Source organism: Anoplolepis gracilipes, chromosome 5 (assembly GCF_047496725.1).
Source record: "Anoplolepis gracilipes chromosome 5, ASM4749672v1, whole genome shotgun sequence".
In the NCBI taxonomy this organism is placed as follows: Eukaryota; Metazoa; Arthropoda; class Insecta; order Hymenoptera; family Formicidae; genus Anoplolepis; species Anoplolepis gracilipes.
The window spans coordinates 13,798,333-13,821,048 of record NC_132974.1 but is presented as its reverse complement, the minus strand read 5'-3'; the positions used below and the strand labels follow the sequence as shown (position 1 = coordinate 13,821,048).

Below are 22,716 nucleotides of genomic sequence, written 5' to 3'. Positions count from 1 at the left end.
CCAGGAAAGAAGAAGGGATGGTAACTAAGGAAGCAATCATTCGTGACCAACTAGAGAGAACGAAGAACGAAAATCCCTAGAAAAACTGTGTGATTGATTTAGTGACTCTGATTAACCAATTAAAACAAAGAGATCTTTGTGGCTGTTATCCTGATTGGTCGACAAATCGACGAATCAGAACAAAGAACAATTGGAAGATTTTTGACACACACAAGTGAAGTGTATCTTTAATTTAAATTCGTGCATTCGAGCTGAAAAATTATTTTTAAACCATTAAGAATACGAATTTATTTTGTTATAAAAATTTCAATTTTAGTGATAGTTATTTGTTAATATCTTTAAGAAGAAAGGATAAAGACATTTTTAACGAAAAATTATAATGAGATATTTCAATAAAACAGAATGTTTAATGGAAAAATAATAAGAGAAACATTTTAGTAGTAAATGCATGTTTAACAAACCTTATTCTTCTTACAAAATATGTTTATAAATATAATATCTATCATATCTATATAATATAATATCTATTTTATTTTTATTCATTTTTTATGTTTAATTATGTTATAATATCCGGCTCTATTATTACGCCTTACATTACTGTTTTATTATAATATTTCCAGTAATGCCGGCATATTGTTTTGACATATAGTAATAATAATATAATATCTGTGTTATTTATTCTTTATTATGTTACGTGCATGATTAAATTTAATCGATTGCATTTCTTATTAACTGAATATATTTGCGATTTATTTATCATGTTTATTTAGGTAACGCTTACTTATATACTATATATACATATATACAATCAAGTGCATATATATATTTTGGAAATAAATGGAATTTTATATGAAAAGAAATAAATAACATTATAATAATAAAAAAAAAACACATTATATAATAACATATATTAATAATATGAATAATAACGTAACAATAATAATCGATTCTTGCATGTTTAATTAACTAGAAATTAATTTTTGAACATTTATAATAAAACATATATATTATTATAAACAAGGCATTTGTTCAAATTTTAATATTTATAAATATATAATAATGTAAAGGAAAAGAGGTTTAATAATACATATATATATATACAATATAATAATAAATATAAATGATGTTTTCAGTATATTATTTCGTAATATATATTATATTTAGTATATTTATCATATTATCATTATGAGTACATTATATATTCAGTATACATTTATCGAAAAACTTTGTAATGTATGTATTATTTAAAATAACACATATGTAAATTTACAGGGTGTTCCATTTTAAGTGATATAATTAGTACAATAAACACATAAATTAATATCATAAAATGATCACATAAATTAAATAATAATAATCATATAACTGATAAAAAGAAATGATAAAATTCTCTCTCTCTCTCTCTCTCTCTCTCTCTCTATATATATATATATATATATATATATATATATATATATATATACATAAACCTTAAAAAATTTTAATTATTATTATTATCCTGTAAAGCTCGATGTGTTAAATATCATCTTTATATTACTATCATTTTTCAACAAACTATAATCGTGATCTACTGATTATATAGCTCAATCCATTTAATAAAATATTCTTAAAAAAATTTTGACACTTATTTTATATTAAAAATTATACAAAATAATAATAATAATAACAATATCTTTAATATATATTTATATTTAATATATTATTTAATGAGGCATTAATCAATTATCAATTGTGTTTCTTCAAGAGATAAATTTTCATAATGTAATCATTGAAAGAAATTTATTGCAAAAATTATAAATGTTAATATTATTATTTCAAATAGCACATGAATTTATATATTTAATAAAGTTTTTTATTTTATTATCAAGATATTAACAAAGAAGTACTTACAGAGAAGATTTTCTTTTCTATCGCCATATATATAATACAGATCTCATATTGAATGTTTCTTCGTTGGTCGCAAACACTCACACTCATATATACAGACATTACCAATAAGAAGTACTAATTTTATCATATCATTTTTTCTGATCGACATATTCTTTCCGGAAGAAACTCGATCCGCTCGTCGGTAGAACTTGACTGTCCTCTATACTTAACGTGTCAAAGCAATAAATGCTATATCCAGCTGTAAGAACCATATGACAATTCTTAAGCGATATAACACACGCACGAAATTGTTTTATTTTTCAAGAAATAGGCGTATAAAGTAGTTATTTAGTAAATAGCAGTTTTATTATATGTGAGCGACAATGTCCGATATTTTTAATTCGTTTCTTCTATCAAAAGACATACAACGAAACTGTATATGAAAAGTTGAAATTAGTTGGAATCGCGCTATCGAAGACGTCGTGTTTCTTTGAACACATTATGGAAACCACTTATAGTCATTATTACAACATTGTGTATAAAATAGCATCGCTCTCCGGTCTATGGCCATATCTGAAACGAAGAACAAGAATATTTCGTGTTACACTTCTAACTATGATTTTATTAACTTTATTTATCCCGCTGGTAAAATATAATATACTGGATTCACGGACAAAAAAAATTTAATAATAAAAAGGAAATTATTACAATAAAAATCTTGTAAACAATAATATATTTTCAGATAGCCTACCAATGTAAATGTAAAAAAAATGTGCAATGCACTTATCAGGCAATGACAGGATATCTATTATTAGTTGTAGTTATGACAAAGATGTATACATTTCTATTAAACAATCATACAGTACGTTTTATCATATATATATATATATATATATATGATATTGTGCAATTTATTCTAATATGTTTAACTTTCGAAGTCGCAGTTTTTGGACATAAAAAAAGATTTATGTAAAAGATATTTTTGTAAATTTATATCTTTCTCATATTTTTATGAATAATATTTTAACAAATCATAAGAACAGTTTATTATTATTTATTTATCATAATTTAAATTTATTATATTATTTATTATTATCATAATCCTTTGTCTGAAAAATTTATTTATCCTTTACTAGATGAAAAATCTCACTCAACACTTATTTTGCGACTGGAAGACATTAAAAACCGCCGAGGAATATGAAATTATGAAGTCATATGCCGAAAATAGCAGACTATTCTCTTTGGTATATTTAGGTGAGAACTGATATAAGATATCTAATCCTAATAAGATTGTAATCGTTATATTATATATTTAAATCAGATATTTTGTGCTTTACGAAATCGTGCATCGTATTTTATTGCAGTATACGTCAACACAGGAGTAATTGTGTTTACGTCAATGTCCCTTGTACCGCATATACTTGATATTGTATTACCACTGAACGAATCCCGTCCCATATTACCACCGTATAGAGGATACTACTTCGTAGACATTCGAGAATATTTCTTGCAAATTTACTGGCACTCTATCGTAGCCTGGGAAATAATTATGATCGGTGTAATCGCCCATGACTGCATGTTCGTGGCTTACGTTGAGCATGTTTGTAGCATGTTTGCTATAACTGGGTTAGAAATTAACATATTTATAATATAATTTAAAAAAAAGTTACGCTAAAATATCTTTATAATTTAGGTTTAAAATTATATTTAATCTAACAAAATCGTACACACAAGTTGTTTACAGATTTCGTTACGAACATGTATTTCATAATCATAAAGAAAAGGCTTTAAACGCTGACGGATCAAATACAGACGAGATATCTGACAAAAAGATCGCGTTTATTGTATACGCACATCAAGAAGCTTTAGAGTGAGTATGTAACATTGTTGTAAAACGAAATGTAACGTTCCCAGATAGCAAGCACATATGTCATTTTGATGTCGAAAACTGGTCATTTCTAGTTTAATAACGTCACGTGATCAAAATGTCTTAATAATGTCGTAAAAAAACGTCATAATATCGTGATTCTCAAGTCATTATTATAAATGCCCAAGTATTATTATTTTTTAATTAAAAACTCATCTAATTTTTTATAATATATCTAAAATTATTAAAATAATTTTGTGTATAATTTTGATGTTCACAATTCTCTATACCTCAGGGTCCTTACATGAATTTCCTCTATAACCCGGGACTTGATCGCGACATTTGATCATGAATCTTTTCCTCTAGCGTGAAGTCGTGAAAAGTGAAAAGTTTCATTAACGAATTCAATATTTGTGGTTGAATTTTTCATTTTTTACGAATTTACGCTAAAGGAAAAGATTCATGATCAAATATGTCATTAAAACGTTACTAATAGGTTTAAAATGGTCATAAGTCACGTCTTTTTAACGTCGTGAAATGTCGTCATCGGTCTGTGATAGTCCATCATTTTTCCGTCATTACATCACGTCATATTTGGTTCGAACTGACCATATTTTGACGTGAAAATGTCGTGTGCTTGCTATCTGGGTCGATTTAAAGATAGAAGAATAATAATAAGAAATGATAAAATTTACAAATTCATGTGATTAATATCTAATCTCTTATTTTTCGCACAGGTATGCGCAACTTATTGAACATGTATTTACCAAGCCTTTCGCTGTACAAATGCTGATAGCAACAATAGGAATGAGCGTTAGCTTGCTACAAGTATGTCTTTATTATAAAATAATATTCAAAACTACAAGATATTAAAATATTAGACACATTCAACTGAAATGTAGACTAAGATCGTTGTTCCATAAGTCAGTTAGATAAAAGTCTACGTTCATTTGAACACGTGCCCAATATAATATAATGTTTACAGATCATGCAGCAGGAGGATACTTTAGAAGCGATAAGATATGTGTTATATGTCATTGGTCAATTGATCCATTTATTCTTTCTTAGCTTTGAGGGACAAAAACTGATAGATCACAGTCTTGAGATGCGCGACAAAATGTAAAAAGCAATCTCTTTTGATTTATTAAAAAAAAAAACACTTGAATCTTGTACGCATTATTTTTTAAATTGTTCAAACAGATATAGCAGTTCTTGGTACAAAGCATCTGTAAAATTACAAAAATTAATCATATTAGTAATGATGAAAAGTCTTCACCCAACTTTTTTAACTGCTGGCAAAATATATATTTTCTCTCTGCAAAACTTCACCGCGGTAAAATAATTGCATTGTTATATAAATGCAATTTCGGCATTGCTTTAATTTCATAATAATTATTTGATATTTTTTGTTTTTAAGGTTCTACAAACTTCGATGTCATACCTTACGGTACTAGGCTCCGTTCAATAATGTAACTCACTTAATCTTATTATTTAACAATTGTGTAATGGCATTAATATTCCATTGAGAAAAAAAACCTGTATCTTTTTATTACAATAAATTTTTTTATAATAATATTAACGCTGTTAATCATTATATGTAAAATAATATTACAATTTACATACTTATTTATAAAGTTCTACCGTGTGTCAAAATATGATTAATAAAAATAGATCTAGTTTTCTCAGACAATTTAAATAAAGCAGCTTTGTTCCCATAATTTTCTGTTACGCAAGAAAAAATAGATGAAACATTTATTTCATTGATCGATATGTTTCGTCTAGAGAAAACTTTGTATAAAGCAACACATTCATCAATAAGGCTTCATCTTTCTCTATAACAAGTTCTCCATCAAGGAGACTTATAAATAGTACACCATTGTAAATACTATTATTCGTACGAGAATTACGTGTCATGCTATTGTATACGCGGAGACACGTTATGATTGTTATGCAGAGACACGTCATAATTTTTACACAAAGATATGTCGCAATTGTTACGGTGCTATTGCACCGTATGTAACATTATATATTGTATTATGTATGATAATGTTTGAGCACTTTCAATCGTCCCTCGTATCAAGGGACGACAACACGGATAAAATAAAATTTTAAAATTAATGCGAAGTCAAAGACAAAAGGTGCTTTCGAATTATGAACTCTACATAGAATCATTATTATTATACAATATCATTAAAAAAGTGTCATCATTGTCTGGCCAGTGGTCTTATCAGAGATAAAAAATGAGATTACTGTGCTTGATAACTTTGAGCACGATTTCTATGGTTATTTCACAAATAATTGATATTTAATATTGATTGATAATAAAACTCGTAATAAAACTCTGCAGGATAATGTAAGATTTATAAGTCTTTAAATTTCAGATAACTAAATTTACTACATGCAACGGAGAAACTTGGAATGTATATTTGAAACAATAACATCGTTGACAACTGTAAATTGGTGAAACTGTACATACACACATTATTTGTTATTTTAACTGATGTAAAATACGTTATTCATTTTTGTGACACTCATATATTATGTTTACATCTCAAATTAATATTCCATCGATAATAAAGCACACACACACACACACACACACAAATATAAAAAAAAGTTTATTATTAATCCTAGATAAAAATAATAATTGATCGATTAATCGATTGAGACAAACTAAAAATCGTCGGAAGAGTACAAAATTATGAAATGATATATAATAGCGAGAATAGTAGGTAATATTCTTATAAAAATAAACTATATGATTTCCATCATCATATGCATTTCCTTAGTTCATTTTCTTAATAAAATTAGACTTTAATGATTGCTGTCACGAATAATTACGATTATCTGTTGTAATGCATTATTGTTTTATATCTATTGCAATTATTAGATGTATTACCACTTAACGAATCTCATTCCAGGTAGCAAGCACGTGTCATTTTGACGTCAAAAACTGATTATTTCAGGTTCAATGACGTTACATAATCAAATAATGTCTAATTTAAAATGTCTTAATGATGTTGTAAAAAAACGTTATATTATCGTGATTCTTAAGTCATTATTATAAATCGCCTAAGTATTACTATTTTTTAATTAAAAACTCATTTAATTTTTTATGATATCTTAAATTATTAAAACAATTTTGTGTATAATTTTGATTTATAATTATAATTCTCTATACATTAGGGCCCTAACATGAATTTCCTCTATAACCTGGGACTCGATCATGACATTTGATCATAAACTTTTCCTCTAGCGTGAACTCGTGAAAAGTGAAAAGTTTTATTAACGAATTCAATATTTGTGAATGAATTTTTCATTTTTCACGAGTTCACGCTAGAGAAAAAGATTCATGATCAAATGTCATTAAAACGTCACTAATAGGTCTAAAATGATATTGAAGTCACGTCTTTTTAACATCTTGAAATGTCGTCATCGGTGTATGATATTAGTCCGTCATTTTTACGTCATTACATCACGTCATATTTGATTCAAACTGACCATATTTTGACGTCAAAATATCGTGTGCTTGTTACCTGGGATTCTATTATATTATATATTCACACCCATTTTTACAAATTTCGTTATTTTTTAACTCATCGTTACTATTATATATTTTTCGTTTGTTATAGATTCGCTGAGTTTATCAAAGATATATTTTCATTTATACTAGCTGTACAACTAGCGTTGAATACGATAATGATCAGCATTACCCTGTTACAAGTATGTATAATATTTACGGATTCTCTACAATTATATCCGACATGCACACATTTACAATGAAATAATTGTTTGTTCATCAAAAATACAAAAATTGAATTATTATATTTTTCGGACCAAAGATGTAGCAAAAGGACAATATTTTAGAAGCAATGATATACGCAGTATATTTTGTTGCTTTACTGACTCACATAATGCTTCAGTTTCAAAGGGCAGAAGCTAGATATAGATCATAGTCTTCAAACGCGTGACAAGGTATAAGACAAGAGACTTTCGTAATAATTATCTTATCGGAGTTATTTTTCAATTGACCTTAATTGAATCACTCCAGTTATAATTTTTAGTATGAAACATCCACGAAGTCACCAAAGATATCTTATCCAGAAGATTTATATCTTATTTCTGAAGAGCTCTATATAGTACAATAAGATTGTAAGATTATTGTAAAAACAACATATACTTGAAGTGCTTCTTAAATAATTTTTTTTTTTAAAGGTTCTACAGACTTCGATATCGTACTATTACGTAATGTGTTTACATTTTTTCAATAGCAACTATTCTTAAATCCGACGAAACTTTGAGGTAATATAAAAGCACTAATATCAAGAATAATACGCGTATCTTCAATTCTATTATTACACAATATATATTCGTTAATATCATGTATGTAATACTTTTTATTTACATACCTGATTTACAAAGTCCTACTGAATGTGTAAGTATTGTCGCCAAATGTGGATTAAAGTAAGTGTCTATTTTCTAAGGGGCATATTTTGTAACTATTTTGTAACTTTGACGATGTCATTATATATATATCATCGTGCAAGTTTTTTGTACATGTGTATAATAGCTATGCAATGATATATAACGACATTGTTCCTAAGTCTTCGAAAATAAAACATTTTACTGATCGATACTTTCCTGGAGAAGCTTACAAAATAATACACTCGTCAATGGAGTTTTGCTTCCCTTATATTTACCGTCAAGGGAAAAGTAAGCCGCTAAGTGCCACGTGTCATTGATTGTCACATGGAGACGTGTCGTAATAGCTGTGCGAAAACATAGTATATTTTATTATGTATGATACGTCTAAAGCACTTGAAATAATTTCTTATTGAATTGAGGGATGTTATTTTGCCGGGTCTCCGAGGAAATAAAGTTTTGACATTAGTCCATCGTGCAAAGGCAAAAACGAAAGATCGTCTGTGAACTATGAACTCCACTTTGAATCATTATTACAGTGTTGTTAAACAAGTGTCATCATTGGCCGGTCAGTGGCCTTATCAGAAACCAAAAACAAGATTGTTCTGTATCAGCCTGGTGACTTTGGCCACGTTTTCCATGATTGTTCCACAGGTAATTATATAATAAATCTTTTGATTAAATTAAAATATATGAAGATCTTTTAATCCGTGCAAATATAATAATATTGCCAGATGGCCAAATTTGTTAAATGCAACGGAGACCTGCAATGTATTTTTCACACTCTGACAGCGTATTTGTTGACAGTTGTAACATTGGTGAAGCTGTACACGTGTTATTTTAATCGATGTAAAGTATGTTTTTTATTTTATAGTACTCTCGTAATTATTATGTCACGAAATAAGCTTAAAGATTATTAAATTTTAAAATTAAATCAGTAGTCCCCGTTAGACTTTATGAAGAGAAAAATATTATATTAATTAATAGTACTTCTAGATGAAAATTCTGATTGATCAGTTATTTGTCGAATGGGACGATTTGCAAACCCCAGAAGAGTTCGAAATTATGAAGAAATACGCCGAGAAGGGCAGACGTTATTCTTTGGGATACTCGTGTAAGAGTAACAAGAATGAATCGCGGCTATTCTCGTATGCATTTTCGTTTCTTTTATCAATCAAATTAATTAACAATTTAATTTCATTTGTTGCAGTGTACTGTTTCATATCCGCATGTCTATTCATGTCCATGTCTCTCATACCGCCACTATTAGATGTCGTACTACCTCTCAACGAATCCCGTCCTATATTGCCGGCTCACCCAGGCTACTACTTCGTCGATGATAGAAAATACTTCTACTTCATCCTCTCGCATGCTACCATAGCATGGGAGGTTGCTATAACCGGGCTACTCGCCCATGATTGCATGCTTGTAACTTACGTCGAACACGTGTGCAGTATCTTCGCCATAACCGGGTAAAATGAACGCGGCGTTTATTATATTGTTATCTATTATTTGATGTCACTCGTAGATATTTACAGATTTCGATTCGAACGATTAATGTGTAAACACGCTAATTCCGTCTTACAATCTGCAAGTGAGACCGATCGTAAACGAATTGAATTCTCGGTACATACGCATTGGAAGGCTTTAAAGTGAGCATTTAGTCTCTCGGCGTATAGAGGAAAAAAAAATTTTTTTAATTCACGTTTATTATTATATATATATATATATATATATATCTTTTGCTATAGATTTGCCCAGCTTATTGAAGATACGTTTTCGTTGACTCTCGCTATACAAATAATACTGAATACAGTAATGATTAGCATTACTCTATTACAAGTACGTGATCATTCTAAAATTATACACATATATTACGCAGGATATTTCATACGTAAATGCAGGTCGATATTCCCAAGTAGCAAGCATATGACATTTTCACGTCAAAATATGGTCAGTTCGAACCAAATATGACGTGATGTAATGACGTAAAAATGACGGACTAATATCACACCGATGACGACATTTCAAGATGTTAAAAAGACGTGACTTCAATATCATTTTAGTGACGTTTTAATAATATTTGATCATGAATCTTTTTCTCTAGCGTGAACTCGTGAAAAATGAAAAATTCATTCACAAATATTGAATTCGTTAATAAAACTTTTCACTTTTCACGAGTTCACGCTAGAGGAAAAGTTTATGATCAAATGTCATGATCGAGTCCCAGATTATAAAGGAAATTCATGTTAGGACTCTGTATAGAAAATTGTGAATATCCAAATTATACACAAAATTATTTTAATAATTTTAGATATATTATAAAAAATTAGATGAGTTTTTAATTTAAAAATAGTAATACTTGGGCAATTTATAATAATGACTTAAGAATCACGATAATATGTTTTTTTACAACATCATTAAGACGTTTTAAATTAGACATTATTTGGTCACGTAACGTCATTAAATCAGAAATAATTAGTTTTCGACATCAAAATAACATGTGCCTGCTATCTGGGTTATTTCTTTGTATTTCTTATAAAAAGAAAAGCATTTTTCTTTTTTAGTAAAATTTCCATAATCCATAATTTTAGCTATCTTATTTTTTAACATATCAATACAACGCATTGCTAATGCTTGATTCTTTATATAAAAATTTTGATAATTTATTTATAATATTTATATTTTTGTAATAAAAAAAATTTGAATTTAATTTGACATAAAACGTATTTCCTTTTATGGCAACAAATTGTACTTTTCAACTCTGATGTAAACACATTAAATATTAAATTTAAATATCACAAAATTGTCGAAACTTTTACGCGAAGAATCGAGAAACAGCAGATGTATTATATTAACAGATGTTAATCTTTTAAAAACAATACATTTCCGTAAATCACTTATAAATGTTACCAAAAGAAAAAAATGCTTATTTTTTGACAAGGAATGTAGTAGTATCATACACCTGTATATACGGGACATATTGTATTTTTTTTATACATATATCTAGAGTCAGCTTGTCATATGTTTATTAGAATTGTGAGGAACAGTTATAAGTGCAAAGAATTTTATTGTAATTTTATTGTAATTTTGACTGAAGATTACGCAGGAGGATGCCGATATCTTAATAATGCTAAGGTACATAGTGTATGTTCTCGCTCAACTGATCCATCTATTTTGCCTCAGTTTCGAAGGACAGAAGCTGATAGATCACAGTCTTCAAACGCGACTTACACTGTAAGACAAAAGATTATAATAACTATAAAATATTAGTTATTTAAAATTTAGCATATTATTGAAACATATATTACACAGCTATAACAGTCCATGGTATAAAGCACCTACGAAATCTCAAAAGATGCTTCTATTCGTGATGCGGAAAAGTTTCCAGCCGGTTGTCTTGAGTGCTGGCAAGATTTACATTTTTTCACTGGAGAACTTTACCTCGGTAAAAATTATAATAAACTTTATAAAAAAATTGCAACTTTGTAAGACGCAACAATCTCGTAAGACAACTTTAGTAATGCGAGTTTTTGTTTTCAAGATCGTGCAAACTTCGATGTCATACTTTACGGTGCTCTCGTCTTTGGAATAATTAAACAAAAAGACCTGGTGGCTTGTATTCATAGTCCATTTTTATATTTAAGATTATCTTAATGATTTTAAAATGCTATACAATCATTTCATGATAAGAACTTAAGACCCCTTAAAATGATCTTAAATCTAAGAATGAACTATAAATACGATATATTAATCTTGCGTATCCAGTGCAGATATCATTTAATTTTTCTGTAACAATAAGACAAGTTTATTATTATCTATGCGTGAATAACATTTATAATGTTATAACGATTATAGTTACATAACTTGCTTATTTTGTGTACATCACACAATCCTCGAAATCAAAAACAAAAATTGTATTGTGCCGAATATTTATAATCTCAAAATGTTTTATGTAATACAATACAAGATACAAGTTATCGCAAAGAAAATGCAATGTAATGTTATTTTTCTTCTACGAAACCATCTATAACGTGTGTTAAAAATAACATACATTTTTGTGTTATTTATTAAAGTCATCAAAGATGGACACATTAACTTGAATAAATAATTACAAGAGTCACAAATATTTTTTTGAGAAAAAAAGATATTTTAGTATAACAATAAATTTTATTTGCCAATTAAAATATTCCAGTTATTTATATAATAATATAAATTTTAGTTATTTATATGTAAAAGTACAAATTTTTTTCTTGCTATCTATTCCTATAGAAAAAGAAATATAAATATGCATTTAATAAATGATACCTTTTCATGGATATTCTGATCGATATATTCTACCTGGGAAAACTTGCTAAATAACATGCTTTTCAATAGGGTGTCTTTATCATGTTATACTTATAGTATCGAGGGAGTAAATGTATTATTACTCTCTATAAAATCTATATGTCATTCATTGACGTTTGCAATTGCTATACGAGAACGTAAGCGTAATATTTTATATGATAGATACATGTATGTATATGTGTTTGAGATCTTAAATCATGTCTTGTGATGTCAGTAGATGGAAAAAAATGAAATATTGGAATTAATTATTTGTGTGAGAGTTGCAAAATGAAAATGTTATATCAACATTTATTAAAAGGTTAATAAGCTTATCAGATACTAAAAACGACATACAATTCTCTGTATAAATCCGATGATTTGAAATACGTTCTCTATTATTATTCCACAGGTACTTGATAATTCTGGATAAAATTAGAAAAATATAAGAATTTTTTTTCAAGTGGCAAAATTTACTAAATATGCTACATGGAATATCTTGCAATGTATGTATTTTTTTTAAATATATGTCGTCGTAAAATCGTTTTAATTGGAATTATATATTGACCACTGATTTCAGTTTACTTTGATTATATATGAAACATTTAACTGACATATACTTTCACATACACGTTTACTTTATATGAGAAACTTTCTAATAAGAAAGACATGATAAAAACAATTCCACATTGACTTATCAAATAGAGAAATTTGCAAAACTTTAAAATTTTCTATTTGATATTTAATGTTACATGGTGTGTGATGATAATGTGTCTACCTGTGTTTTCTTACTGAAAAACTTTTATGGATAGTCTGTTTTAATCATTGAACTATAAATATGTACTGGAGAGTATAAGCCTTTCCTATACTGTCCTATAGAAAATCAAAGTCAGAATTAAAAAGAAATTAGAAATTTATATTTATATTTTTATAAATTTATATTTATTTTTATTATAAATTTATATTTTATATATTTAAATTTATTTTTATTTTTTATTTATATTTTATTTACATAAAATTAAACACACACATAAATAAAAAAATAAAAGTAAATATAAATTTAAATATATAAAATATAAATTTACAAAAATATATTAAACACACAATAAAATTGGAAATGACTGTGAATTATTTATTTTTTTATAGTATATATATATATATATATATATGTGTGTGTGTGTGTGTGTGTGTGTGTATATGTGTGTGTGTGTGTGTGTGTGTGTGTGTGTGTGTGTGTGTGCGTGTGTGTGTTGTGTGTGTGTGTATGAAATAATCAATCTTTTTGAATATAATATTAAAAAAGCATTAATTGATAAGCGAATTTCTGATAAAGATAGTGATCCAGCCAGTATGTATGTATCCTTTTCTATGAATCAGGTCATTCCCCCACTCTTGAAGGTTCACTCTAGTAAATCTCTCATTCATACATCTATAGTCAAAGAAACCGAGTGTATACGAAACGTAACGTCACCTCGCACCGGAAATAATCCATGTAAACGCGAATTGCAAACGATACCTACACATGATAAATGCAACATATTTTTTATCGTATAATATAATCAATACAGCGTATCATTCACAGACAGGTATGATATATCTTTAAACATCGTAAAGCGTCAAGACGGGAGGGTAATAAAAATGATCATGCGTTAAAAAAATTAATGGCAGGATGCGTTTGCGGGATTGAGTTTTGAAATTGGCACTTTTGGGGAGACAAAGAATCCCGAAATTCATGCTTACATGTTATCAGTTATAAATTTAATTATTTTATGTCCCGATTACGTTATTTTACGGAAATAATCTAGAGTTTTCGTGAAATATCCTTTACTAGGTTATGTTTACATTGCAAAGGTTAGGAAAAGATATTTTTACTAACTGAGGAAAATGTCAATTTGGTTTTGATACAATTGATATGAAAATATAAGCCAAAAATAATTATAAATCAGAGAGCTTGAACATTATATGAAAAATATATATATATATATATATATATATACATAAATTAAAATATATATTTTTTTATTTCATATATTTTTAAAATGCACAAAGAAAAAAATATGCAGTAAAACACACATATGATTAAGAAGTATGATTGCTGTATATTATATACACATATATATATATATAGGAATACTTTATATAAATATTATTTTCATATCTTAATATTTTGTATAAATTGTTCGTGCAACATATTTTATAAGATAAAGAAAAATTATATTATTTCTATAACAACATATGTTCTATTTTCTATTTAATAAAGAACTTTGTAATAAATTCTGAATATTACTTTATTTAATACACCAGTTTTGTAAATTATAGGAAATATTTTAAACCATAATATTTCTCACAGTTCTGTACATAAGCTTTATGTATATAATAATTACAATAATTAATCTCAAAGTTAAGCACAATGTAGGTTAAATTGTTTCAAATTAGATAATATATATTTTACAGAAAGTGTAAATATATAATATTACAAAAATGAATGGAATTATACCTGAAATGGAACAAATTATTAGTCAACTCGAGAGAGGTACTGTAGTGACCAAATTTTTTCCAAGAAAGCGGCCTGAAAAGAAAACTCTTATGATACGAAGAGAAACTAAACAAATTGTTTGGTCAAGGAGTGCAACATTTAGACCTTTTGATGGTTCAGGTAATATTCCGCTTATGTATTGTCCATAAATCTATGAATGCAAATTTTATTTAATATTTCACACATATATATGTATATATATATATTTTTTTTGTACAGTTATATATTTGCAGATATACAACTATATATAAAATGTACATATATAGTAAAAATAGGAAAAATATTAAAATAAAAAATGTGCACACTATATCTAAAATATGAAGAAAAGACTATTGCATGTTTATTACATGTGAATAAATTTGTAAAAATAATTAAGCTTGTTAGTTATATTGTATAATAGATCTCATCTAATAATCTTTGAGCGATTAAAATTAATTTTAAATCATGTTTTGTATTGAGATCTTTTTTTAATTACATTAGTATATATTTTCTTCTATTTTTAATTTTTGACAAGTATATACATTGACATTTTTGATGAATAAAATTTATTAAGACTGTCATAGATTTGGTACACATATTAATTTTGGATATTTATTTGTAGTGGAAATAAGAGAAATCAAAGAAGTTAGAATAGGTAAACAATCTAAAGACTTTGAAAAATGGCCTGAAGATGCTAAGAGAATTGAGAATTTAAGGTGCTTTGTTGTATATTATGGATCAGAATTCAGACTGAAAACTCTTTCTATATCTGGTAAATATGATATATAAATTATTTTATATATTATAAATGTTAGTAATTATTTTTTTTACTATAAATATATATTATTTAATACTTAAAACATTATTTATATTTATCTCAGCTCTTAGTGAAAAAGAATGTGAACTATGGATTAAGGGATTGCGTTACTTGGTACAAGACACTATAAATGCACCATATCCTTTACAAGTTGAAAGGTGGCTTAGAAAAGAATTTTATGCAATGGAAAATTCTCGTGAAACGTAAATATCCTTAATAGAATTTATTTTGTGTGTGCAAAAGAATTTATATAAAGTATTTGTAATAAGTATTTGTAGCGTTATATATATTATCAATTATATCACATTTTGATTTTTTATCTCATATTTTTATGTATTCATGCTAACAGGGTCACACTGAAGGATGTGAAAGCATTTTTGCCTAGAGTTAATTGCAAAATTGCGACTAATAGACTCAGGGAAATCTTTCAAGAAGTGGACACGAGAAATCGAAATGAACTTGGATTTGACGATTTTGTTATCTTATATCATAAATTAATGTTTGATCAAAATGTATGTCTTATTATTTCTGTATGAACATTACAAGTTTACATTATTTATTATAAATATCTTTTGCAGAATGTTGCAGATTGGCACAAATTATTGAATTATTCCCAAATTGAACCAACTGTCACACTTCAAGAATTCCAGCACTTTTTAATAACTGAACAGCAAGATAGTTTGGGAAATAACGAATTAGAGTTATCCCGTTTTATGAGAGAATATTTACAAGATCCTCAAAGGGACATACAAGAACCATATTTTACTTTCTCAGAATTTGTAGATTTCTTATTTTCTAAGCAAAATGATATCTGGAATCAAAAATTCAATCAAGTTTCTCAAGACATGACTCAACCTCTAGCACATTATTGGATAGCATCGTCACATAACACGTATGTAATGTTTGTATGTATACAAATATGTGTTATAAGAATCTATATCGTATATTATCGTATATTCATTGAGATGATGATATCCTCTCTTTCAAAATCCTAACTAAATCTTAATATGAACAGATACTTGATGGGAGATCAGATTAGCAGTGAAAGCAGTTGTCAGGCCTACGTTCGTGCACTAAGAGCAGGGTGCAGATGTATAGAGCTTGATTGTTGGGATGGTCCAGATGGAATGCCATTTATATTCCATGGGCATACACTCACTACTAAAATTAAATTTTTGGACGTTATTAAAACTATTAAGGAGCATGCTTTTGCTACATCTGAGTAAGTCAAGAAAGAAGGAAATTTAAAGAAGAAATTATTTCTATATGTGATTCTATTATCTCTTATTAATATATTATTTATTCAGGTATCCTGTTATTTTATCTATCGAGGATAACTGTACTTTACCGCAGCAACGTAAAATGGCGATGACTATGCAAGAGGTCTTTGGTGATATGCTGTTAGTTCAACCCGTTGACAAAAATGAGACTTCTTTACCTTCCCCATATGCATTGCGTAGAAAAATTTTATTAAAACACAAGAAGCTTCCTGATGGTGTCGACGAATCTTCGTTTCTTATTCGAAATGATGAAAGCAGACAAGAAATGGATCTTAGGAATACTATAAAAAATGGAATCCTTTATTTAGAAGATCCTATTGATAGGGAATGGAATCCTCATTTTTTTGTATTGACACAACAAAAGCTATTTTATACAGATACATTTTCAAGAGTACAAGAAACGGAACACGATGACGATGAAGAAAACGGTATTCGGAGATCGTCAGATGTACGATATATTTCATACATATATAACATAAAATGTTTTTTTATTGCATATGAATTATATATATGTGCATGTGATTCATGTATTAAAATAATATTGTAATATTTAATTTCTAAAAAAGGGCGCACCAAATGACGAGTTGCACTTTGGTGAAAAATGGTTTCATGGAAAATTAGCAAGAGGAAGAGAGGAGGCTGAAGAATTATTACGACATTATTCCTACCTTGGAGATGGCACTTTTCTCGTGCGACAATGTGTTACATTTGTAGGTGACTATTGTTTATCGTTTTGGCGTAAAGGAAAAGTGAATCATTGTCGCATCAAACTGAAACAAGAAATGGGGCAAACACAATATTATCTTATCGATACCAATTGTTTTGATAGTTTATACAGTTTAATTACTCATTATCGTAATCATCCACTTAGAAGCCAAGTAAGTATATCAAAAAAATACAATATATTATATATAAGAAAGTACTCCTGATTTGTTAGATTGAGAATAAAAATGTTTATTTACACCAATGTTACAACAATATTAAAATAAAATTATGAAAGATGATAGATCTCTGTTTTTCTTTCTCTCTGATATGTAGGAATTTTTAATTACACTGCAAGAACCGATACCTCAACCAAACAAACATGAAGAGAAAGAATGGTGGCATCCTGAATGTAGTCGAATTGCGGCTGAAGAGATGTTAAAGCGTATACCTACGGATGGCGCTTTCTTAGTGAGACCTAGCGAAAGAGAAAGTAATTGCTACGCGATTTCATTTAGGTATGTTCTCTTAAAGCACCAAGTATATAATTTACAATTTGTTATATTAATTTCTGATTCAATTTTAATTATACTATATTGTTATAGAGCGGAAAAGAAAATAAAACATTGTAAAATAAAACTTGAAGGAAGGCTCTATACTACTGGAACTGTACAATTTGAAAGCTTAGTTGAGTTAATCAGTTATTACGAACGACATCCGTTGTATAAAAAGATCAAATTGAGTCATCCTGTTAATCAAGATATTATCAGAAGAATGGGATTGGTATGGAATTAGTGTTTTCTTTCTTTTTTTGACATCCGAAAAATGCGTCTGAGTGATATAAAATGTATATTATAATTGTTTCTTTTCTTTTTCATTTAGGATAATGATGATGGTTCTGTTTATGGCATCCCAGGTTATATGGATCCTACAAGCTTTACATCAAAAGTAAATAGTACAAGATATAAACAAATTATTGAATTTATATGTATATATATATATATATATATATATATATATATATATATATAATATATGTTTTTTATAACTATAACCATATAATTTTAATAAGATAAGTTAATATATTAAATTATTTTATAAAGGTTACAGTTAAGGCTATTTATGATTATAAAGCTAAAAGAGAGGATGAATTAACATTAGTGAAGCATGCTATAATTACTAATGTCAATGTGCAACGTGGAGGATGGTGGAGAGGTGATTATGGTGGTAAAATTCAACACTGGTTTCCTGCTAATTATGTAGAAGAAATAGATGAACAAGATAACCAGGGAGATGTAAGTCTAGAAATTTTTATTTAATTTGTATTGTGAATATGAATTAGCAAAGGCTATAATAACTTGAAATTTCCTATATGTATCATATATATTTTGTCTAATATTAGAATATCTTGTACTTTTTAGTCGGCAGATTCTATGATGCTTGGTAGCTTGCAGAAAGGTTCATTAGATATCATGGGTGCTGTAGTAGAACTAACAGTCGGAGAAAGAATAGGTTTGGAATGGATTTTAAGGATACAAAATCCTAGTATGTGTTCAGTATTCGAAGTCGCTACACCGTCGAAAGATGCTGCGTTAGAGTGGATGTCAAGTATCAAAGAGACTGCACAAAATGCAAGTGTCAGGGTAAGTATGTAACTTGTATTGTACAAAATTTAAATATTATTTAGTGGATGAATGTGTAATATACATTTGGTACGGTGTTTTTTTAGGAAAGTCAGCACAAGGAAATGGAGAGAGCATGGAGAATAGCCAAGGAAATGTCTAATCTTATAGTATATTGTAGATCTGTAGCATTTAACATAGAACGAATAAAAACTAAGGGGTTTACATTCAATGAAATGAGTAGTTTCCCGGAAACAAAGGCTGAAAAATTAATGTGTCAACAAGAGAATAAATTTTTTATAAAATATCATCAGGTATAAAAAGATGAAATGTAAGATGTCGAAACATGTAAATGAGAATAGGAAATTAAGAAACAAATTATTTTCTTTATAGATTCAATTTAGCAGAGTTTATCCAAAGGGTCAACGTATTGATTCATCTAATTATAATCCTGTACCAATGTGGAATGCTGGTTGTCAGATGGTAGCCTTGAATTATCAGACTGGAGATAAATCAATGCAATTAAATCAAGCTAAGTTTAAAGAGAATGGCAATTGTGGTTATTTATTGAAACCAGAATTCATGTTTCGAGAAGACTTTAATCCATATGATAAAAATACATTATATGGAGTTGAATCGCTTAAAATCTGCTTAAAAGTTATCGGAGCTAGACATTTAATGAGGTCAGGAAGAGGCACTGCCAGTCCATCGGTCGAAGTCGAAATTATTGGTGCAGATTTTGACTCTGGAACGAAATTGACAACAAAGACAATACGTAAATATATTTTAATCTTGACTTTTAATTTTTTTAGACATAATATTATTAATGTATAATTACAATAAATATAATTTTTAAACTTGCAGCGGATAACGGATTTAATCCAATGTGGAATGAAACTTGTGAATTTGAAATATTTAATCCGTATTTTGCTCTTATACGATTTTTAGTCCAAGACGAAGATATGTTTGGTGATAGTAATTTCATAGGACAAGCTACTTATCCAGTGAGTACTTGATGATTAATTGTATTAAAAATATTTATATCATCAAAGTAAAAGTAAGTTCTACTTATGATTTTTGTCTCAATTCGAAATAGCTTTATATTCTATTTTTTTTTTTTTTAGGTACGTTGTTTAAGAACAGGATATAGAAGTGTTCCATTAAAAAACATATATAATGAAGACCTTGAGCTTGCTTCTTTATTAGTACATATTAAAATTATAACATCACCAATAAGAAATTCCCTTTAAGGAATTACTTGTTATATCAATAACTATATATTTAAATTAAAATTTAGTCTCTTATTGAGGTTTCTTGTTCAATATAGCCACACATATAATGCATAAAATAAATTGGCAAAAAATTAAATCTGTATTATAGAATATTCAATGTACAGATTGATGAAGATACTAAATTACCGCATGTGTAAGTATCTTATGTAATTAGTTTTTTGTATAATTATATATGAATCAGTAATATTAATTTTCCGTTCACGTGTATAAATAATATTATATTATCTATATATTTATTCCACAGGTGACAAAAAAAAACTATCATGAATGATACATGATATATGTCATAATACAGTACACAATGGCATAAAAGTAACATACTTAGAGCAAACATATCGTTAGAAGACTGTACATAGTTATATTGAACTTTGACAAGTTAATTATATAGATTATTATAGAAATTATATAGCTTATTATAAAAATTTATTAGAAAGATTTCTATAATTGGGGTATAAAATAAAAGAAAAAATTGTGAATATTATAATGTGTTCTCTCTCGTTAAAAAGAGAGACAAAATAAATGATGGAATGAGGAATTACAAAACTTATTGATTAAAAAAACTGGCTCTAATAAAAAGTAGAAAGACAATATGCACAAACGTGATTTAGGATAGGTTTTATTGCTATGATACATATAGATATTACTTTTAGTTGAATCTATAATGTATTATTTAATTTTTTTCTATAGATGGTGGGGTTTTTAATACATATATATACATATATACACACACAATTGGTAAAATATTGATTTATTATATGTGTATTTGAGAAATAATTTTCATTACATATCATGTATAATGACTGTGAACAATCTTTCTTTATAATAATTAATTTATCAAATTATCATATTTTATACTAGCAATATTAATATAACTGCTTCATATTGATTGAAAGGGATAGTTGTGTGTGATGAGAACATGAAGTAAGAATATTAAGTAAGAATATTCTTACTTCATGGATGAGAAGAATGATTAATTAAAACAAAGGAAATGTAATGATAATAATACAGTATGAGTATAAACACAATTATGTCTGGTAGTATCATATCATGAATGTGCAATGTGATTGCGTTTAACGTGAAATGAAGTATTTATATTTATAAGATTTCCATTGACATTGTAGTGTGCAATAATAGCGAAGAACACATATCACATATGCTTGCATACAATCCATCATTGTCAGTAAAATTATAGTATAAATTTACTCTGATACAAAGCTAATAGATATTAATAACTAAGAAGTTCGATGAAATTTAAATTTGTTACTAATAGATATATTTTACATGTCTGATTATGCTAAACAGGTTATGCAAAATTTTCTAGTCTAAAATGCAGACATTGATGACAAAAAAAAAAATATACATTTAACGCAATACTATTGTTACGGCGCAATTTACTTTTCTTACAACTGATAAATAATGCTCAATTTCAATGTCAATTTTTTTCAATTATGTATGTGACAAGTAGATATTTTTAATATCATTCTGTCATGAGCGTCTTTGGCAGAAAACGTCTTCCGTAATAATTGTGCACATGTATAAAATACATATATTCATGTATTTCATTATTTATAATATTTACTCTAATGCCTACCAGTTTTTCCCGATCGTAGCGTGCTAGAGGCGCCAATATTGCGGTTCTGTTACATGTTTCGAGATTATATTGCACATGTTATATTATCATATCTTAATCATTGAGTGTGTTTCAAAATACATATAGTATAATGAATTTCAAAATACATATAGTATAATGAATTTCAAAAAAAATGCGTTCACGTGCCTGTACTATGAGCGATATTATTAGATATGTCTGTTGAAAATAAATACATAAGAAATTCTATATAAATTTTCCTTTGTTATGCCAAACGCGATTAGGCGTTATCTATCAGTATGGAACTATCTAGATCTAGATATTACATCAGTTACAAATAATTTATAAAAGAGATAGGAAGAAAAATATGAGCGTAGATATGTTTGTTATTCCATTGTTGTGGCATACACACAATATAA

General features: G+C 27.6%; 2 protein-coding genes across 3 annotated transcripts; both read left to right on the top strand.

Moving 5' to 3' along the window:
• The first annotated feature begins 2,305 nt into the window (after nucleotides 1-2,305).
• LOC140665895 (uncharacterized) lies at nucleotides 2,306-12,135 on the top strand. The gene is made up of 20 exons (XM_072892480.1): nucleotides 2,306-2,514; nucleotides 2,612-2,731; nucleotides 3,006-3,123; nucleotides 3,234-3,495; nucleotides 3,614-3,739; nucleotides 4,474-4,564; nucleotides 4,722-4,855; nucleotides 4,937-5,069; nucleotides 5,154-5,183; nucleotides 5,691-5,748; nucleotides 8,159-8,171; nucleotides 8,698-8,812; nucleotides 8,893-9,012; nucleotides 9,155-9,272; nucleotides 9,369-9,630; nucleotides 9,697-9,810; nucleotides 9,910-10,000; nucleotides 11,259-11,395; nucleotides 11,474-11,606; nucleotides 11,703-12,135. The coding sequence occupies exons 1-20, from the start codon at nucleotides 2,371-2,373 to the stop codon at nucleotides 11,751-11,753; spliced, it is 2,370 nt and encodes a 789-aa protein (XP_072748581.1). The 5' UTR covers nucleotides 2,306-2,370; the 3' UTR covers nucleotides 11,754-12,135.
• Nucleotides 12,136-13,921: 1,786 nt separating this feature from the next.
• Sl (small wing phospholipase C gamma 1) lies at nucleotides 13,922-22,271 on the top strand. Of its 2 annotated transcripts, none has more exons than XM_072891928.1 (19): nucleotides 13,922-14,067; nucleotides 14,936-15,137; nucleotides 15,619-15,768; nucleotides 15,878-16,016; nucleotides 16,163-16,325; nucleotides 16,392-16,705; nucleotides 16,829-17,035; nucleotides 17,121-17,541; nucleotides 17,660-17,971; nucleotides 18,132-18,313; nucleotides 18,401-18,578; nucleotides 18,678-18,743; nucleotides 18,899-19,090; nucleotides 19,217-19,438; nucleotides 19,525-19,731; nucleotides 19,811-20,192; nucleotides 20,282-20,421; nucleotides 20,542-20,842; nucleotides 20,954-22,271. In XM_072891928.1, exons 2-18 carry the CDS (start codon nucleotides 14,963-14,965, stop codon nucleotides 20,665-20,667), a joined length of 3,576 nt encoding a protein of 1,191 aa, XP_072748029.1. In that variant the 5' UTR covers nucleotides 13,922-14,067; nucleotides 14,936-14,962; the 3' UTR covers nucleotides 20,668-20,842; nucleotides 20,954-22,271. The 2 variants fall into 2 exon arrangements, with proteins under 2 accessions (XP_072748029.1, XP_072748030.1); XM_072891929.1 differs by lacking the exon at nucleotides 13,922-14,067 and adding an exon at nucleotides 14,093-14,332.
• The last annotated feature ends 445 nt before the right edge of the window (nucleotides 22,272-22,716 follow it).